The sequence below is a fragment of the Lynx canadensis genome, chromosome E3 (genome assembly GCF_007474595.2).
Source record: "Lynx canadensis isolate LIC74 chromosome E3, mLynCan4.pri.v2, whole genome shotgun sequence".
Taxonomy (NCBI): Eukaryota; Metazoa; Chordata; class Mammalia; order Carnivora; family Felidae; genus Lynx; species Lynx canadensis.
In genome coordinates this window covers 18175860-18194118 of record NC_044318.1, presented here as the reverse complement: position 1 = coordinate 18194118, position 18259 = coordinate 18175860, and the positions used below count along the sequence as shown (strand labels likewise).

Genomic DNA, 18259 nt, shown 5'->3' with positions numbered 1-18259 from the left:
ACAACTAAAGAAAGGTATTAATTACAGAGAAAGGAAGCGGAAGCTCAGAACCAGTAAACGCAGACTTCTGCTATTACTATGGTTTAGAAGCTGAAATATGACATCAAATGTAGTATTTGAAACACAACATGTTACAGGAGACAATTCAATAACAATTACTTAGCAGCAAAGTCAGCAACAGCAGCTACCACTGTCCAACCTCTGTGGCCCCAGGGGATGACCTTCCTTTAGCTCTCAGCTGAGACTGTTGCCTTTAGCTGTCACGCCTTATCTAACTCTGCTGGGACCTACGCTTTCTCGACCATGTCCCCGACTTACCAGCAGATAGAGTTTGGGGACAAAGTTACTGCCATCCGCCCAGGACACCATGCTGAAAATTAGCTTGAGAATGGTTTTCAAGATCATGTTATGAAAATGTCTTTTAGATACACTGAGTGCTTTCTGAGGACTAAATATTCAATTTTATCTACTTCTTTCACAACATCATAAAGATGCTTAAGCCCTTTGGGGATTTTTGAAAATCCTGTGGTTACATGCTCTTTCTTATTCCTAATTATGCCTATTTGTGTTTTCTTTGTCTATTTTATCAATCTTTCAAAGAATCAGTCCTTGGGTTTGTTATTATTATTTTTTTTTAATCTACGTTACTGTTTTCCTAGATTCATTTTCTGTTTTTATCTTTCCGAATCATTCCTTCCTTGTCTCCTTGTTTGATTTATCATTCGGCTAACTTTTGGGGTGGAATCTTTAGTTCATCTTCTCCATTTCATACAGAAGAAGCGAGGCAACTGCAGCACCCAACTTTGGGTACACCTGACTGGTTTCAACAAATATTATTACACGCGTTATCATTACTTTCCACATACTGTACACCCGCAGTTTTGAAAGTCTTCATTTCCCTGAGCAATTGAGAGGTGTGATTTTAACTCCCAAGGTTAGGCTATTTGTGATTTTATAAGACATGGCAATACAAACATATTATTCAGTAATATGGAGGAACACAGAAGTCTCAGAGTCAGAGGAATCAAAATCAGGTGCCTCCATTGCACAGGAATCAGAACGTCGGGGGTCAGGCAGTGGGCTGCGGTTTTTGTGAGAAGCCTTATGATATTATTTAACTGTTCAGACGATGTAGACATTATTTTGACAAATATAAAAATCACAAAAGCAAATGGAGTAAAATACTGGGCAACCATAACCGTGGACCATGTTGGCAAGGGGAGGTTGGGAGTCAAGACCCCCTTTATTACTCTCTGCTAAGGCTTTGGTCATATATAAGGGCAACTATTAAGAGCACATAAATAGCTTGTATAACTTCCACCTCAGCAGAAGGAAAAAAAGGGGAATAAAGAAAGCTCCATGGGATGCCTGGGGGGCTCAGTCGGTTAAGCATCCGACTCTCGGTTTCAGCTCAGGTCATGATCTCACGGTTTAGGAGATCAAGCCCCACATTGGGCTCTGAGCTGACAGTGCGGAGCCTGCTTGGGATTCTCTTTCTCTCCCTCTCTCTCTGCTCCTCCACCACTTGTGCTCATGCTCTCTCTCTCTCAAAATAAATAAAGATTAAAAAAATAAAGAGAAGAAAGAAAACTTCACTGATCTAATATCAGAATTGGGAAAGAAGGAAAAAAGGAAATAAAGTGAACAAAATAAATGACAGAAAAAGTCCAAGTATGTTGATAATCAGAACACACATAAACATGTAAATCCTCTTACTGAAAGATGATTATCAGACTACAGACAAATACAAAAGCCAGCCAAGTTCTATTCACCCAGAAACACATCTGAAGTAAGATGGCACTAAAAGTATGAAGGGAACCCAGAATAAGCATCCTGAATCCCTAACCATCTCTTTTAAAAAGAAAAAGAAAAATCTCCAAAAGTAGAAACAGTCAGCCAAAATTTTCAGAAATATGTTTTTCACCTTGCTCCTTTTTGTACTTGAACAGCACATCTTGACAACTTCCCGTACGGGCATGTATTTTTCTTTATCTGCTATGTTGAATTCCACCATGTGGCTGTATCTTTATTTGCGTGTTTTCTTACTTCCTTACTTTATAGATGGCTTATCATCAGAAAAGTGCAAGGATTTGTATGCTGGGGACATTGATGACTGTTAACAGAGGTCAGACATCTTCATATGCAGTATCATCATCATTTTTTAAATAGGTTAATAGGATTTACCAAAGCTGAGTGTGGAAGAGCCCAAATAGACTGGTAGCCATGGGAAAATGGTAAAGTCAAGAAATGTAAAGCTACGTTTCCCTCAGGGGCTGGCACCGAGTGAGGGATGCTGGAGGGGTGGGTATCTCGAATGTGCTGTGCGCATGCCCTGTGCTCCACTGTGGTTTATGCACAATCCCTCCCCACTCCGCCCTCCCCTACACTGTGTTCATTTACTTCCTGGTCACGCCCCACCTGTGACCTCCTTCTCTAGCTATTCCGGCTCCTGAGTTATTGCAGCCACTTCCATGAATTCAATTACCACCCACAGGCTGGCAATGCTCACACTTTTTTGCTCCAGCCCAGGTAGCTTCACTATAGCCACCCAAGTAGTGTCTTAGTCACTTAAGGAAAAGAAACCCATTCAAACCAAGCCCAGCAGAAAGTGGGGTTTGGGGAAGGATGGGGGGAGCCTTGTGGCTTTCATGGCTGCTCTCTGTTGTATGCACAGTCTCTGTGTCCAATTTCAGATGCCATGGGAAAAGAAAACACGACCGGGTGACCACCTTTAGCAGTGTGGGGCTCTGGGAAGCATGGGTTCTTTATCAACTACCGGGAAGAGAGAAATGTGGGCACATCCAGTCCAGGGTGCTCTTTCCCAGCCAGATCCAGAGACGCTCTGGCTCGAGAGGGTGCATTTGAGAGCTTTTTGTCCCTGCTGGCTTGGCTGGGGTGGAGGGTAGGGTGAGCAAGGGGAAGCTTCTAGCTCAGTCCTTAGGTTGTCTGGTAGTCAGGAGGCTACTGACATGCTGTCAGTACCTTGTAAATTGTTTTGTTTGAGAGGGAATCCTCGGATTCTTCCAATTGGGGTTTGTGACCCTTTTTTCCCCATGCTGCATCCCCCCCCCCCAACTGTCCCTGGGACCCCAGCCAGGTCTGCTATCCACCAGCAGGCACTCAGATTATGAGACGCACTTCCCACTGCCGCTTGCCACAGTCCTGACCTCAGACCCTCAGGGCAAAGCCTGGCTGGATGTCTGTGTTGGCCACGGCGGACCCAGACCTCAACGGATGCTTCCCAACCTTGGCTTCAGATCCTAGCATCGTTTGGGGATGGTGGGGGTGGGGGGATGGTGCTGGGATGGGTAGGACTTGAAAGGCCACCCACATCCCTTCCGTCATAGTCAGGATGGAAGTGAAGGAGGCCGGTGAACTCCAAACCCGTGGGAACAGGATTGCTTTCTGGTAACTGGGATTTGGTGTACAGGATGCCCATCAGCGGTGGAGCTCTACAATCCCGGGTGTTTTTTTTTTTAAATAAAGTTTTGCTTTATCTTTGAAAAGTATTACACAGTTAAACAGACTTTTTACTGGTGTTCGGCTCTATGAATTTTAACACGTGTATAGATTCACGTGACTACTGCCACAATCAGGATACAGAACAGTCCCATCACACACCCCCACCCCCCCCAAAAAAAATCCCCTTATCTGCTTCTTTATAATCAAACCCTCCCCCTGCCCTAAACCCTGGCAACTACTGATTTGTTCTCTATCACTGCAGTTTCGTCTGTTTGAGAGTGTCATATAAATGGAATCATACAGTACCTAACCTTTCTTTCACTGGGCATAATGCCTTTGACATTCATCCAAATCACAGTTTTTTAAAGGAACCACAGATAAAGGTTTTACATAGGTCGTTTCAACTGGAATTGTAAGGAAAGTTTGGGTTAGCCCTCGGGTAATGCAGTAGGAAGAAGGTATTGGAACTTACCAAACCTAGAGTCCAGATAAAATTATACAAAACCCATCCGGGGAGGTGGGGAGGGGGGGGACAAAAAATCTAAAAATACTGCAGAGCTGAATCTTTTCCTCCAGTTCTTCACGTCTCCATTCGCTTTTCCCATGATGCCCCATCAATTTGCAATTAAAATTGGAATCACAGCTTTTTAAACCACCCAGACTTCGTAATGTCAGCCAGTCCCTCCCAAGCTGTTGATGGACCATGACAAGCAAGTATGATAAAATAATACAGCGCCATCAAAGCAAGAGGGATCTAAGTGGGTCGGCCAGCATGTCCCAATGTGTGCAATATGTACCACCAGCTGAAAGAGAAAGATGTAGGCTGCCCACGGACACGACTTGAAATGCCACCTAATCACATCATTAGAAAATAATGATCTTTCCTTTTCCTTTCTATTCAAATCTTCTGATTACACCAGGGAGAGAGTCTTAGTTAGGTGCTAAAATGTTGTTAACACCTCTCTAAGGGGCTTCTTCCTCTCTCTCATCCTCAGAAAGCGGGAGGCTGCCTGATGCCGTGTGCCTAAGGCCGTTGGTGGCACAGGCAACCAACCGTCTGGGCTGGAACTGAATTGTGTTGTTTGGTTTTTACCACATTTGTGTTTATGACAATTTTCTGTGCCAGGCAAGTAGGGATTCTCATGTCGGATGGTGATAGGAAGTTTCACGTTTCAGTAAATATGTTAAAGCACAAGTTATGAGTGGACTTTAAGGTCATGTGAAGTAAATTAAAATATCTGTAGACACATCCAAAAATAAACCGTGAAGATGGTACCCAAATGCCTGAAGGTTGGGAGAAGATGTGTGGTCAGATTTCAGATAGAGCTCTGAGGACCCGATGGCTGAGGAGACTCGTGGACAGGACTGCCCCACGGGCATGACAAAGCCCGCTCTCCCACCTCCAGCTCATGCCTCCGGGCTCTCAGTACTGACCGTACACCCATCCCAATGGATGTCCCTTCTCATCAAGGCTTTGCTTGGCTTTAAAGGGAGTCGTGCCCGGTTCTGACACACCTGGTTCTCCTGAGGGGTGGCTGCCTTCTGGGCTCCATCATGATCTCTGGCCCCAGGCTCCTCTGCACCCCCATCCCCGTGTTCGTCTGTTGTTCTGAAGGTGCCAACTACTGATCAAGGCTGAACAAAAATTCTTCATGTCCACCCCTGGCCATCCCTTAGCCTCTCCCTATTAGCAAGATTCACTCTCCCGGTTGGACTTCTGTCTACACCAAACCACCGAATCAGAGAGGCAGTCACCTTCTGTGCAAGCAAGGTCATCTCTAGAGCATGGACCTCTGAGCTTCCCTACCCCATCCAGTCACGAAAGCCAGAAGAAGCGCGCAGAAGGATGGAGAGCCCCGAGCTGTTGTAAATGGCATTGTGCAGTGGGGGGGCAGTGACCCAGCTCTACAGAGTGGTCTGGGACAGGGATGGTGTCACAAACTCAACATCCTCCAGGGACTCGGATGACAACGAGTGTTGGGGATTGTGGGCTCCCTCCCTGGGGGCCAGTTCTAGAAGCACATGGGTTTCTCCAACCATGGGTCATCCTGGTTCTAGATTCTTCTCCTCCCTCTTGGTCCAACTGATAAGACCCCAGCTTTCCTCACCTTGACAAAGGTCCATGTTAGGCCTCTTGTCTTCCAGTCATGCCCATCAGCTTACCTCCTCCAGGCAGAATCCAGGAAGGGGGATCACAAGACTAATAAAATCTAATGCGTACTTACAACATGGAATCACTACAACAATCCGGGAAGGACGAACACACACAACAGCCACATCTTGCACAGGAGGAAGCAAAGCTTAGGAAGGCGGCAACTTACCCCTCAGCTAATATGTGCCAGAGGCAAGACTGGAAAAGCAGTAGTGCCTGTTTCCACGACCCAGCCCATCAAAGTCAAGATAGGACAGTTACAGGTAACATCCAGCCCACAGACATGTTCAGTTTGGTCCACAGCTGTTCTATAGAAGTTGTGAATCAGTAAGTCACAATTATAAATTGAGATTCGCTTTTTTTAAAAAGTGCCATATTTCAAGCTTTGTTCTAAAAAAGGGAAAACCTAGAAGATCTGGCAATACGGAGATGGCAAAAAAAAAAAAAAAAATCTGTTGGGATTAACTAGTAGCTGTCCCCTCCAAATGGGACAAGCGCCCTCTCTAACTGGGACTTGCCCTTATTGCCCCTTCTCTTTCTTTACTGCCCCACAGCCAACTTCATTCACTCATGCGTGTGCCTACAGCGTCCCTGGAGGATGCTGAGTTTGGGACGCCACCCCTATCCCAACCAGCTCCTCCGCAAGATACAAGGTCTGGGCAGCTCGGTCACTGTTCCTGTTCATAGGGCCATATTCAGACCAGCTCTGAGCTCACCATGCTTTCACACACTTCCCGGCCATCAGCCACCCGGATCGGGTAGAGGTGCTCAAGGGTTCATGTCTGGGAGACGACCTTGCTGGCACACTCGTCATTTGGACAATGTCCAAATTTGAGTGCCTGTGAAAATGGCTTTGACTTAAGTACCTCCTAGAGCCATTTGTGCCCATCCCCTCTTCTTCATCCTCGGCAGGAAAGAACAACCGAATTCAGTCAAGCCCTTCCCCTCCCGGAGAAACGACAGACAGCGATGTGGACAAGTTGCCCAAGGATTTCTGGTTAATGGAGAGGTCTGTGCTAGAGAAACTACCAGAACAGGGGCCTACAGTAGGGATTTTGCCACCACAGAGCTTTGCAGTGACTTAACTCATTTTTCACGGAATTAATAATTCAGATCCCCCACTGCTTCAGCCAGAAGTGGCCATAAACTGCAGAGAGTTTAACCAACCACTTCTGAAAATGGGGATTGATCCTGGGAAATGCTGGCTCCGCTTTAAGCCATCTCGCTTGAGCAAAATGAAAGCCGTTAGGTGATTTCATATCTTCATTAAAACCATCAAAGCAGAAACACTTGCAAAGAGGCTGCCAGTGCAGAGCACGTCTCCCCACGCTCCGGCAGCTTTGGGGAAGTCGGAGAGATTCAGATCCCGATTACCCTGCAGGCAGGTGTTACGGTGTTCGGTTCGATGTGAAGGGCCCCACACACGTAAGTCCCCTAGATCTAGCAATGCCATCGAGGCAGCTGCCTTGCCGTGCACATTGATGAGGCTGGAATGAGAGTGACAAACTGGGCGACACGCATACCTTTTCTGGGTTGGAGCAAAGCTAATTCAACCTTCAAAGGATCTCAAGCGGTTACTTAAGAACGCTGCAGGTGTCAAAAGGGCCTCAAGGACCCGCAGAGAGAGGGAGAAGGACTGTGCCATCCCCCACCTCACTACAGCAGAACATGACTTTCCGGTCTTTGGACAGTTCAAGGACACCTGCAGATAGACATGTGGTCAGTCAAGCCAGGGGCTGTACTAGGAAGCATGTTAGGGTCCAACCCCAGCATGTCACTTGTCAGGGCCTGAAAGAGAGCAAGCCCTTAGTGGGTGTCATCAATAGGAGCAGCAGCACCACCCTGTTGACTTCCCACCCTCACACCTTGCCACCGCGAAATCCCTCAGCAAATTCTGCAAATGTACCTCCAGGATGTAGCCAGCGTCTGAAACAGATGTCTTTGAGTAGGTGACATTTGAGCTGGAACCTGCATGATGAGAAGCAGCCAGATCTAGGATACAGCAAATGCCAACACCCTACAGCTTAGGCATCAGCTCCCCCAAATGTCTCTCTAACCCACGCTGCGTGAGGCCCCCTCCTCTGGGATCCCACAGTGCTGGGAGCACCCTCTCTCTCTGTGTCTGCAAGTCTTGCTACTGGACGTGTGTGCCCTTCAGCTCTTTAAAGGGGATCCTACTTCTCGTCTGCACTTTTCCAGGGCTCGGCAGAGCAGCTGGCATATAGTAGATGGCCAATAAAGGTGTGTGGGACTGAGATCAGAAGTGCAGTCGTGGAATGAATGGATTCAGAAACAACATTCCTTCGGCCACTCCCTTTGAAAATCCTCTCTGCCCACTGAGACCCAAATAACATATTGCCTCCTCCAGGAAGCCTTCCAAAATTCTCCCAAGTGGATCTCATTTCCTTTCTGTACTGCTAGAGCTCTGCCTGGATGTCTATTATGGTATCTCTCAGCATCTGATTTTCCATGAGCGTCTCAAAATCGGTTCACACTGTGAACAGCCCCGTGACAAGACCTGTGTCCTATTTACCTCTAGGCCCTCAGCACCTGGTTCCATACAGATATGATGAAAAATAATTAATAACTAATAATGACAGGTAACACTTGTTGGACATCTTCCACATGCCAGAAATCTGAGTACTTGTGCATGTTATCACTCATTCGATCCTCAAGGCAAGCTTGTGGGGTTAAGGCACAGGGCTTGTCCCAGTGTGCCAATGGAACTGAGACACAGAGAAGCCGCTGGCTGCTGGACACAAACCTGGCAGGTGGTGCAAGTGAGGAGATTCCAACCCATTCATTCTGATTCCAGAGCCAAGCTTTTTTCCTTTTTTTTTTTTTAAATGTTTATTTAATTTTGAGAGAGCGAGTGGGGAGGGGCAGAGAGAGGGAGACACAGAATCTGAAGCGGGCTCCAGGCTCTGAGCTGTCAGCACAAGGCCCGATGCAGGGCTAGAACTCATAGACCGCGAGATCATGACCTGAGCCGAAGATGCTTAACCCACTGAGCCCCCCGGGCGCCTCCCAGAGCCAAGCTTTTAATCACTGCGCTGAAGCTGCCTGCCCTGGTGCTTTCTGCCTCCTTACCCCCATTTTGAGGTCATCTCGCCCATGCCTTTTGAATCTGGGCTGTCCTCCTCCTTCCAATAAGATGCGTCTGTCCATCCCTCCCCCTCACCCCACAAGGAGCCCCACTCTCCCAAGAGCCATCGCGGCAATGCCCTGCTCACCTCTCCCCATCCTCAGGGTGGATGCGGGTCTCCTTCTCCCAGCCGTGAGCACCAAGACCAGGAGTTGCCCTGAGTTTGCAGGAAGGTGCCTCTTCATCAGCACTTATGGCTATCTACCCAACTGAAGGCAAGCTCAGGGTGCCCCGCTGTCACAGACACCCTCTAAACGGCTGCTGCTGGGTATTGTTACATCCAGGGACAATAAGTCCCAGGGACAATTTTCCCCTGTGGAGCTCCCTCTATGGAGCTGAGAAAGCAAAAGTGACACCTTGCCCTAGGTTGAAGCCTCACGTCATGCATCACAGAGTAGAAGAAAAGGGACTTTGCATCTTGAAATTTTAAAAAGACACCCTGTCTTGCATGAGCATCAAAATTAAAAAAAAAAAAAAAAGGCGTGAGACCCATTCCCATAAACTGCCATAGATTGCTGAGTCTCTAGTGGAAACAACTTGACATCTGATTTTTGCAACACTGACGCCTGCAGATATGGATGCAATGACCTATGTAGATCTGATCATTTTTCCACCCATGGGAATAATGAAGAAACCAATGGCAACTTTGGGGGGGGTCCTTTAAATACCTGCTACACCTTTTATTCTGGGAACCCTGTTCTCCTGAAGTCTAGACTCCCTTGTAAATATTTCTTGTTGAAATAGTTCTCTGAAGCCTCTTGTTTGTCCTGAGTCTTCCATTGGCTTGTCTCTTCCAATCATTAACACATCAAAGCAATCTGAAAGCTAGAAACCTCTCAGGATTTACTTAAGGTGGATTTTCTGCAAATTCTAGCAGGGTTTCCCCAGATGTCGGATATGTGGCCCATCTCCATAATCTGGGGGTACTCCACCAACCTACCCAAGATCACTGGGTAGTTATTATTTATTAAATATTTATTAAATATCACTGAATATTTCTCACAGTGAGAAAATCTGTATCTTTTCCATTTCATTTCCATTTCTCCTCTCTCCTACATTGAGGAGAAAGAAAAGTCTCATGCTGCAATTAATATTTCTCTAGCTGTTCTTAGTGGTATCTCCAGTACTCTCTTTCAAACTTAATTTTTTTTAATGTCTTATTTATTCTTAAGAGAGAGAGAGAGACAGAGCAGCAGCAGGTGAGCGGCAGAGCGAGACAGGGACACAGAATCTGAAGCAGGCTCCAGGCTCTGAGCTGTCAGCACAGAGCCCCATGCAGGGCTTGAATTCATAGACTGCGAGATCATGACCTGAGCCGAAGTCAGACACTTAACCGACTGAGCCACCCAGGCGCCCCTCCAGTACCCACTTTTAAACAAAGACTGATTAGGCTGCAGGATTGGAACGGTCCAGCCACCTTAGGAAGCAAAACTTCAATTGCACTCTTTTGTTTGCAGTCTATGTATTTTTACGATTCCTTTCTAATGATGGCAAAGTGGGGCTGGTTTTCCACATAGGGCGGTTTTCAAATGAAGTCGTTTTAAGAAAATATGTGTGTTCCCACTCTATTTGCATATTGTGCGTTAGGCGGACAAATGAGCAGCACACATCTAGGACACACAACAGTGGATGCCTGTGGTAACCCTGGGAAGGGGAACCACATAGCACACAAACAGGGGTGAGAAGGAGGGGAATACTTCTCATGGGACAGCCTTGATCACTTTTCAAGTTTGCATTATGTGAACATATTCTCTATTCCAAAATATATGCACTGGAGAAAAAAAAATTAGCCCAGCTCTTTATGAAAAAATTCTAATCTTTTAAGTGTGGAAACTTAAACAAAATATTAAGAAAATAAGAGCAGAGGCCGTGCCAGAATTTGGCAAATGTCATGAAGGGGGTTCGAGAATGCCTGGAGCCTGGAAATCGCCACCCTCAGAGAATGAGGGAGCGATGCTACCCCTCAGAAGTGGCAAGGAGGGGTCCCCGGCCTCCACCCCGAGCAGACACTCATGGGAGCTGGTGGCCATGGGCGCAGAGCCTCTGATTCCAAAGCTCGGGAGGACACTCCCCCAGTGGACTTGCACCCAGGAGACCACGTGATGCTCAAGCCCCAGATAACCCAACCAGTACCATTGGCCCACGCGCCTTGAAGAACCTGCTCGGTAATGACCCCTCACCCCTCTCCCTCTGCTGTTATCCTGCTGAGAAAGCCCCCCCATGAATGCAGGACTGAGCCAACAGGCCAGCTGCGTAGCCTGACAGGCAGCAATTACCTCTGAAATGCTAAGTTATTTCCACTCACTGGTGGCTTTTACCCACCTCGTCAAGCTGCCCATGGACTACAAAGCGCTGCAGCCCATTAGGAGAACAAAGTGGCAGCAAGAGCTGGCCTACAGCAGCCTGGCACTGAGCCTGGCAAATGGTAGGCGTTTGACAAATAAATGGATTAACCCGCCCGGGGTTAGCTCTGGAGGAGACGTTGAGTCCCATAGGCTTAGACCAGCTGTGACCTTTCAGCCCCTCTGGCCTGACTCACAGGCTGTGGGCTTGTCTACCCACTCCCCCTGCTGCCAAGCCCTCTGCGCATAGACGGCCTCCCCTCCGAGCCCTCCTCCGGGGGACCCCGATCAATGGGGAGCTGTGTGCTTCCACCCCCGCCCCGCCCCCTCCGTCACTCAGTCATTCAGGGCTGATTCATGGAGGTCTGACCAAAGGGAAAGAAGTTGTCCTATAACCCTGCACGCCAGATGCACGGAACATTAGCAGGCATGCAGGTAATTGCACCTGTGGGACACTGCCTTTGCCCTGAGCCTGTTAGGGACTCTCAGGACGTGCCTCCAAATACCTGGGTGGTCCAGCAGCCCACCAAGAACGTGCCCACCACATCATCTTGTTAACTCCCTGTGGGAATCAGTCCGCACTTTCTCTCATTTTGGGATGGGTGCTTTCAGGGAGATGGCATGGGTAACATAGATCCAAGATGGGTGCAGCTCCTTGGCCAATCAGAAGAGGCCCCTGACGGCTGCAGAAACAGCAATCTGGGGCTCCCTCCAGGACCCGGCATTTGCCACCTAGTCTCAGGCTCTTCAGAAGGTCTAGTGGGTCCCCACGGCAGAAGGCACCTCTGGGGGAAAGAGTTTCCATCGAACATGGAAACATGATACCTCATTGAATCTAAGACCCCATCAATCGTCAAATATCCTCATTCAGAGATGTTAAAATGTGGGGGGAACGTGTGCTCTTACAACCTTTGATAAATGGTATTTTCACATTTTCGCATCCCAAACAGCCTTAACAGGGGCGCCTGAGTGGCTCAGTCAGGCCATCCAACAGGGGCTCAGTCAGCCTTAACAGGGGCGCCTGAGTCAGTGCTCAGTCAGTTGAGCATCCAATTCTTGATTTTGGCTCAGGTCATGATCTCACATCGTGGGATCGAGCCCTGCATCGGGCTCTGTGCAGACACCGCGGGGCCTACTTGGGATCCTCTCTCTCTACCCCTTCCCCACTTGTGCTCTATCTCTCGCTCTCTCAAAATAAATAAATAAAAACTAAACAAAACCCCAAAGCAGGCTTAACAATGTGTGACAGCTGGAAAGCACCAGGGCTGTTAGAGTCTTTTCCCCCCTAAAGAGCCACATACCAGAGACCGTGGGGACAGCCCGCTCCAGGGCGAGCTCTCCCACCGTCCCTGTAAGCTCTAGGGGCAAGCGAAGCCAGCTCTTCAAAACCTGTCTTTGAGCAATGACAGTTCTGCCTGCCCATCCCGAATGTTCCTTGGTGCCTGACAACTGTAGGCGCGCTAGAACTAACTATTACATCTCCAGTGTGCTGCAAGGCTGACAGCCAGCACACCATGGACGCTGGATTTATGGACTCAAGGGTTTCATTTAACCAGCGCATATGACATCCTCCTGGACCGAGGCAGGAAAACTCCTTTGAAGACATGTGTCTGCACAGACACTGCAATTGTGCGTGCAAGGGCACGTCTGTGGAGTGTGCAAGGGCATACATCTGCGCACATCTGACAAGTGTGGAACGGTCCGTGTCAGGTATTGCTTAGGGTTTTTTTTTATATGTTTATTTATTGATTTTGACAGAGACAGCACTAGCTGGGGAGGGACAGAGAGAGAAGGAGAGAGAGAGAATCCCAAGCAGTCTGCATGCCTGCCAGCGCACAGCCCGATGCGGGACTCGAACTCACAAAGCCGTGAGACCATGACCTGAAGGTGCTGCTCAGTTTGTTGCAGACAGCAGAGTCTTCTGCACTAACCGCTCCCCTCGCCTTCTGTTTGCTCTGCTGTTAGAATTTGATTTCTTGATTGAGATGACCTGGAACCAGCGACAGACCTTATTCTCTGCTTTTGATTCTCTTTCTTCCCTGGACCGTCGCCTCTGGGGCAAATGTCTACTCTGACTTACACCATCCCAACAACACCATGGACGCTGAACAAATAACCCGAGTTGTGAAGTCTAAAGTTTACCCAACAGGCTTATCTATCATAATGTTGTCACCTGAGCACAGAGTCAATTATCATGTGTTAACCTGCTCTTGTTGGCATTTCAGCGCATTTAGAGAAGATCCGCTGCCTCCTCATTCCCCACCCTCAGCCCCCTGCCATCCCTGAAAACTAGCAAAATCAAGAACACTTAGGACAAAACTCAGCTTCCTCTAAGACCCTAAAAACTACCAGACAACGCACAGTTTTTATCGCTTTACGAAAGATGAACACCTGGACTGTTCTGCCTTACACCCAACCCTTGCTAAATCATAGCACCCCAAATACAATCTTCGATTTTCACATGGTCCGTCTTGAGTTTCACAAGACTGGAAAGCAGGTCAGACATCAGTCCCATTTTAAAGGTGAGCAAACGGACACCCAGACGTGTGAAGTGACTTTTTACCAATGCGGAAGGAAGGAAGGAAGGAAGGAAGGAAGGAAGGAAGGAAGGAAGGAAGGAAGGAAGGAAGGAAAGGAGAGAGAGAAGGAAGACTGTAAAATAAGAAAGCAAACTGAAGCAGAGCTGACACTAGAATGAAGAGCGGGACCCTACCTAGTCTATCCTGGGACTGCTTTTCTAGCAACCAATTAACTCCTCAGCCCAATCTGGTAATAGCAGCAGGGGCAGAAACCAAGCTTTCACGCTAGTGTGACGGTGATCCCAGAAGCACTGGTAGTGAGGAGCTGCAGCCACCGCAGCAACAGCAGAAACACGGCTGCCATACCTTTATGTGCCATAGACCCTTCCGGGACACCTTCCCACACAACAGCCTTCTGTGACGACTGCTACGGGCCCCATCCCACGAGGAAGGCGAGACACAGGATGATCACGGTCTTTCAACCAACCGCACAGCATCTGGAGACCATCTCTGGTTCCCTCATCAGCCTGCTGTCATTTCTGCCTACCCGTCCCCTGTCCAAGCATGCAGCCGGCCTCGCCCCATAGGCCCAGCTGTCACCTCGGGGAGGAAATTGGGAGAGGGGAGCCAGGCCAGACATGCAGGTGATGGAACTCAGAAACCTCTAAGGGGAGGGATCCCACCACAGAGGGCTGGGCTCTCCCGGGCTGGTTCCCAAGAGGGGCTCAGGCTGGAGGCAAGGAGGACACAGACTCTGCCTCCTGGTCTCCCTGGCTGTATCACTCCGCCTTCAGGCACTGTTTGACCCCTCCTGGCTTATCTCCACAGAAAGAAGGCTCTCTCCTTTGCATGGAGAGTGAAGTTGGACTTTTCCCCTCTCTATATGGAGGCCTCGGGACCCAGAAGTTGTCCCGAGGAGCTTAACTGTGGGCAGATTATAATGCGATCCATGGCCTGTAACTCTGCCACTCTGAACTCCGCCTTTGGAAAACATGGTCCGCCACTCTGGGTGCAAGGGCTCTTTGGCCATGTCTACCCAGGGGTCACGGGCTCCATAGTGGCAAACTATGCAGAGCAGTGGTCAAAGCACTTAGCTGGCAATGCGCAGGCACACACACAGCCACGCACACACGAGCATGTGTGTCTCCATGGGCTACTACATGCCAGTGACTTCTGGCTCATCAGCCTGCTTTGTGACCCCATTTCAGACTTTTGGGGGGGCTGCAGTTTTCACATGTGTGAAATGACAAGGGCAACAGGCAGAAAGAGGAGCATCATATCACCTGCTGTCCTAACTCCCGGAATGCGGGAATAAAGTGAGAACGTGGATTTTAAAAGGGATCCCAGGAATCCTGGACATTTCTGCAATTGATGCATAACTCTTGAGCGATGATAAAGGATAAAGCACTTTCAGAGAAATGTTCTGGAAAGTATGCAAACAGCATCCAAATGGGACGGCATCACCTTACGTAGAAATGGCAATCCACAACCAAACCCTGGACTCCCAGAGTGTGGGTCTGCAGAGGACAGATGCACAAACCACACAGCCCTTTCCTGAGCTGTAGGCTCCCAGCCCTCCCCTGGGGGTGTAGTGGGAATAGGGCAGACCTCCAGGCTAACCTTTCCCAGAAATACAAAGGGTGAAAGGGAGGGTAACTCAGACCCTGGGAAGCCGGGTGGAGGAGAGAGAGAAGTAGAGCTGTCAGTGTGCTTGATGTTAAATAAAACCTACCAAGGCTCAGTTGAGAATTTTAGCAGAATCCAAATGTGCTATAAAAAAAAAAAAAAAAAAAGGCACGGCTCCCATCTCTAAGGTTCACAGCTAAGCTGGCTTAGAATCACACATGCCAAGGTTAAAAATAAAAGGCAGCCATCCCTGAATGACACGGGCTCTGGGAAGGAAGCCGGAGGTAAGTTGCTTGCCCATGGGCCAGGGAGAGGGGAGTGTAAACACTGGGTGCAGGGTTATCATTGTTTACTGGAGGACACAATATCTAAAAGCCAGATGCTCAGAATTTTGCTATTTTGCACTTAAAAGGCACTTCGTACTGGCCAAGGGTTTCGTAATGATCTTCAGATTTTCCATCGAGGAAACCCTGCTGGGCATGAGTGTGTGGCCATGGCTGACCCACACAGGGCTCTGCTGCTCCATGAATTTGCCTCCCTCGCCCTGAGGTCTGGCTCTGACGCTGTCCTTGTACACCTCAAACACCCAAATGGGATGCCTGTGGGTCACAGTTTGGAAAGCACCAGACCTCCCATACTGTGTTGCCCTATTCCATTAAGCCAACATAATGGTGCCAGGGGTCACCAACAGGCCAGGTATCCCCTGCTGGGCTCCACTGGAGTCACAGTGTGTGTCTGCCTCCTAAGGGGGGGGGTGTGTCCCATCCCCTGCCCCCACAACCATGACCACTGCAGGCCAGGGCTATCGGCCCTGTTGCCCCCTTGCAAATCCAGAGCCCCTCAGTATGAGCCTAGTCGGCTCCCCTAACAAAGTTTTCATCTGTCCAGGATGCTTATGGCTGCTACTTCCTAAAGGGTTTACTTTTAGAAACATTTGTTAAAAAGTAGCTCTAGTTCCTGTAACAGCTACCATGTTATTCCTCCCCAATTCCAATACTATGCAGACATTTCTAGAAGGTCTTCAAGGGTCAGATGAACGATGGGAATTCTGTGCCATGTGTTGCGGGGAACCCATACCTGACACCACTCCCAGGGATGCCCTGACTCGGCCCACATTTGGGCCAGTCCTACACCTCAGCACCATTCAGGGATTGGGAGGCAGACGGGCACTGAACAGTAGAGGCTGTCACCTTCCAGAAGCTTCAGGCTATCCCCAGACATCACCAACCTAGATGACTCTCAGCCCTGCCAGTGTACTGGAGCAGACAGTCTATGACTGGCTGTCCCTAGGACCCTGGCCAGCCCTTATCTGAGGTGCCCACCAGTATCCCAAATTCCACATCCTGGCTGTGGGTTTAGAAGCACCACCCAGCACAGGTGTCTTTTTTACACTTTGAAGGTACTTTAGAAAGGCCTTAGGAGGCACACCAGGACGAGGCTGTTTTCCTGACCACTGGGATGGATGAAAAAATCGAGGCTCAAAGCATTTCAGGAATTTGCTCAAGCTAAGTGACAGAGCATGACTCAAATCCAGAGTTCCTTTCCACTACCCTAAGACCACTCATTCAGAGTCAGAGCGACCGGGGTGTGGTGGGCGCAGGGTGGGGGCGTCTCAGTCCGGGTAAAAAATGACCCTCCAGAAGGGGACCCCCCCCCCCCTCATCCCCACTCATCAGGGGATGCCCTCTCCGTGTGCCTGAACTACCGGGGACTTCATCCAAGCGCAGAGCCCTGCCGCAAGGGGGCCCTATTCTGACTTTCCCTTCTCAGGGTCCTTCAGACGCCGGGGAAGATGAACGAAGGTCAGGAGAGGGCCTTGTTCTGAAGCGGCACGTGTCCCGGCCCGCCCCTTCCCCGGGCATCCCGCTCCACCCCAAAGGCTGGACACGGAGCTAGCTCACCAGCTCGCCCTGAGGTTTGGCTAGACATCCCGCTTCCCTTCCGGCGACTCCAGAAACAACCACCCTTTGCAGTTCGACAAAGCGCGTGCCCGTCTACACCATCCCCGGGAAGTTCTTGGTGAATCCTGCTAGAGTCCCCCCACGTGTCAGCTTGAACCACACAACGAGCCGGATTAGACGGAGAGGAGACGCCGGAGATGGCCCTGAGGATGGACCCGACTGGGGCCCCGGCGCGCGGAGCGGGGCGCCCCCTCCTTACCTGTACCAGTCCAGCCCGCGGCCGTAGTTCCTGTCGAAGAAGTGGGGCTCGGTGCCCAAGGCCCGCACGTCCGGGTGCACGCGGATGAACTCCAGCACGGCCCGCGTGCCCCCCTTCTTCACGCCCACGATGAGGGCTTGGGGCAGCCGCTTGGTGCCTAGCCTGGCCGAGCCCGAGTGGTTGGCAGCCGGGAGGCGAGGGGCGGGAGCGGCAGCGGCAGCGGCGGGCGAGCTGGGAGCGCCCGGCGCGCTGGGCGTGGGCCCCGGGGGATCGCAGGGGCGGGACTTCGGGAGAAGTTTCTGGCCGCCCGCGCCGGGGCCACGCAGGCAGCGAGGCGCGCCAAGGAGGCGGCTCTGGCCCAGGTCGTCGCAGCAGCACAGGAGACTGTAGCACAGGTAAGTGCAGGAGAGCGAAAGCGTGAAGGCGAAGAGCAGCCTGCGCGCCCTCCGCGGCTGAGCTGGCCCCGCGCGGCCCAGGACCCTATAGGCCATGGCTCCATGGGCCCGCGCCGGGGGTCATGGTTTCCGGGGGGCGCCGGCGGCGGAGCTGTCGTGGCCCTGCGGCCGCCTAGAGGGCTGGCGCCGCGCTGCCCGGGCCCCGCGGGTCGGGCGTGGGGGGCGCCGTCTTCTCCGGGCACTGCCGGCCGGGGCGCGCACCATGCCCGGGGATCCCGGGGACGGCGGCTCCTCGGGGGACAGGCGGCTGCGCGTCCCACATCTCCCCGTCCCGGACCACGGGGCTCCGGGCGGCGCTCCTCGGCTCTCACGTGCGCCGGCTTCGGAGCGCGCCCAGTGCCCGAAGCCCCATTCCTGGTCCCCGGAGCGCGGCGCCCCACGCTCGGCGGCGGCGCGGC

General features: G+C 50.5%; 1 protein-coding gene across 1 annotated transcript in view; it reads right to left on the bottom strand.

Annotated features, from left to right (window-relative positions):
- Positions 1–17897, bottom strand: part of HS3ST2 (heparan sulfate-glucosamine 3-sulfotransferase 2) — a 92981-nt gene extending 75084 nt beyond the window's left edge. The window contains exon 1 of the mRNA XM_030301500.1: positions 17407–17897. Within this exon, the coding sequence (XP_030157360.1) occupies positions 17407–17897 (491 nt within the window). The remainder of the gene's footprint in view (positions 1–17406) is intronic.
- Between the last annotated feature and the right edge of the window lie 362 nt (positions 17898–18259).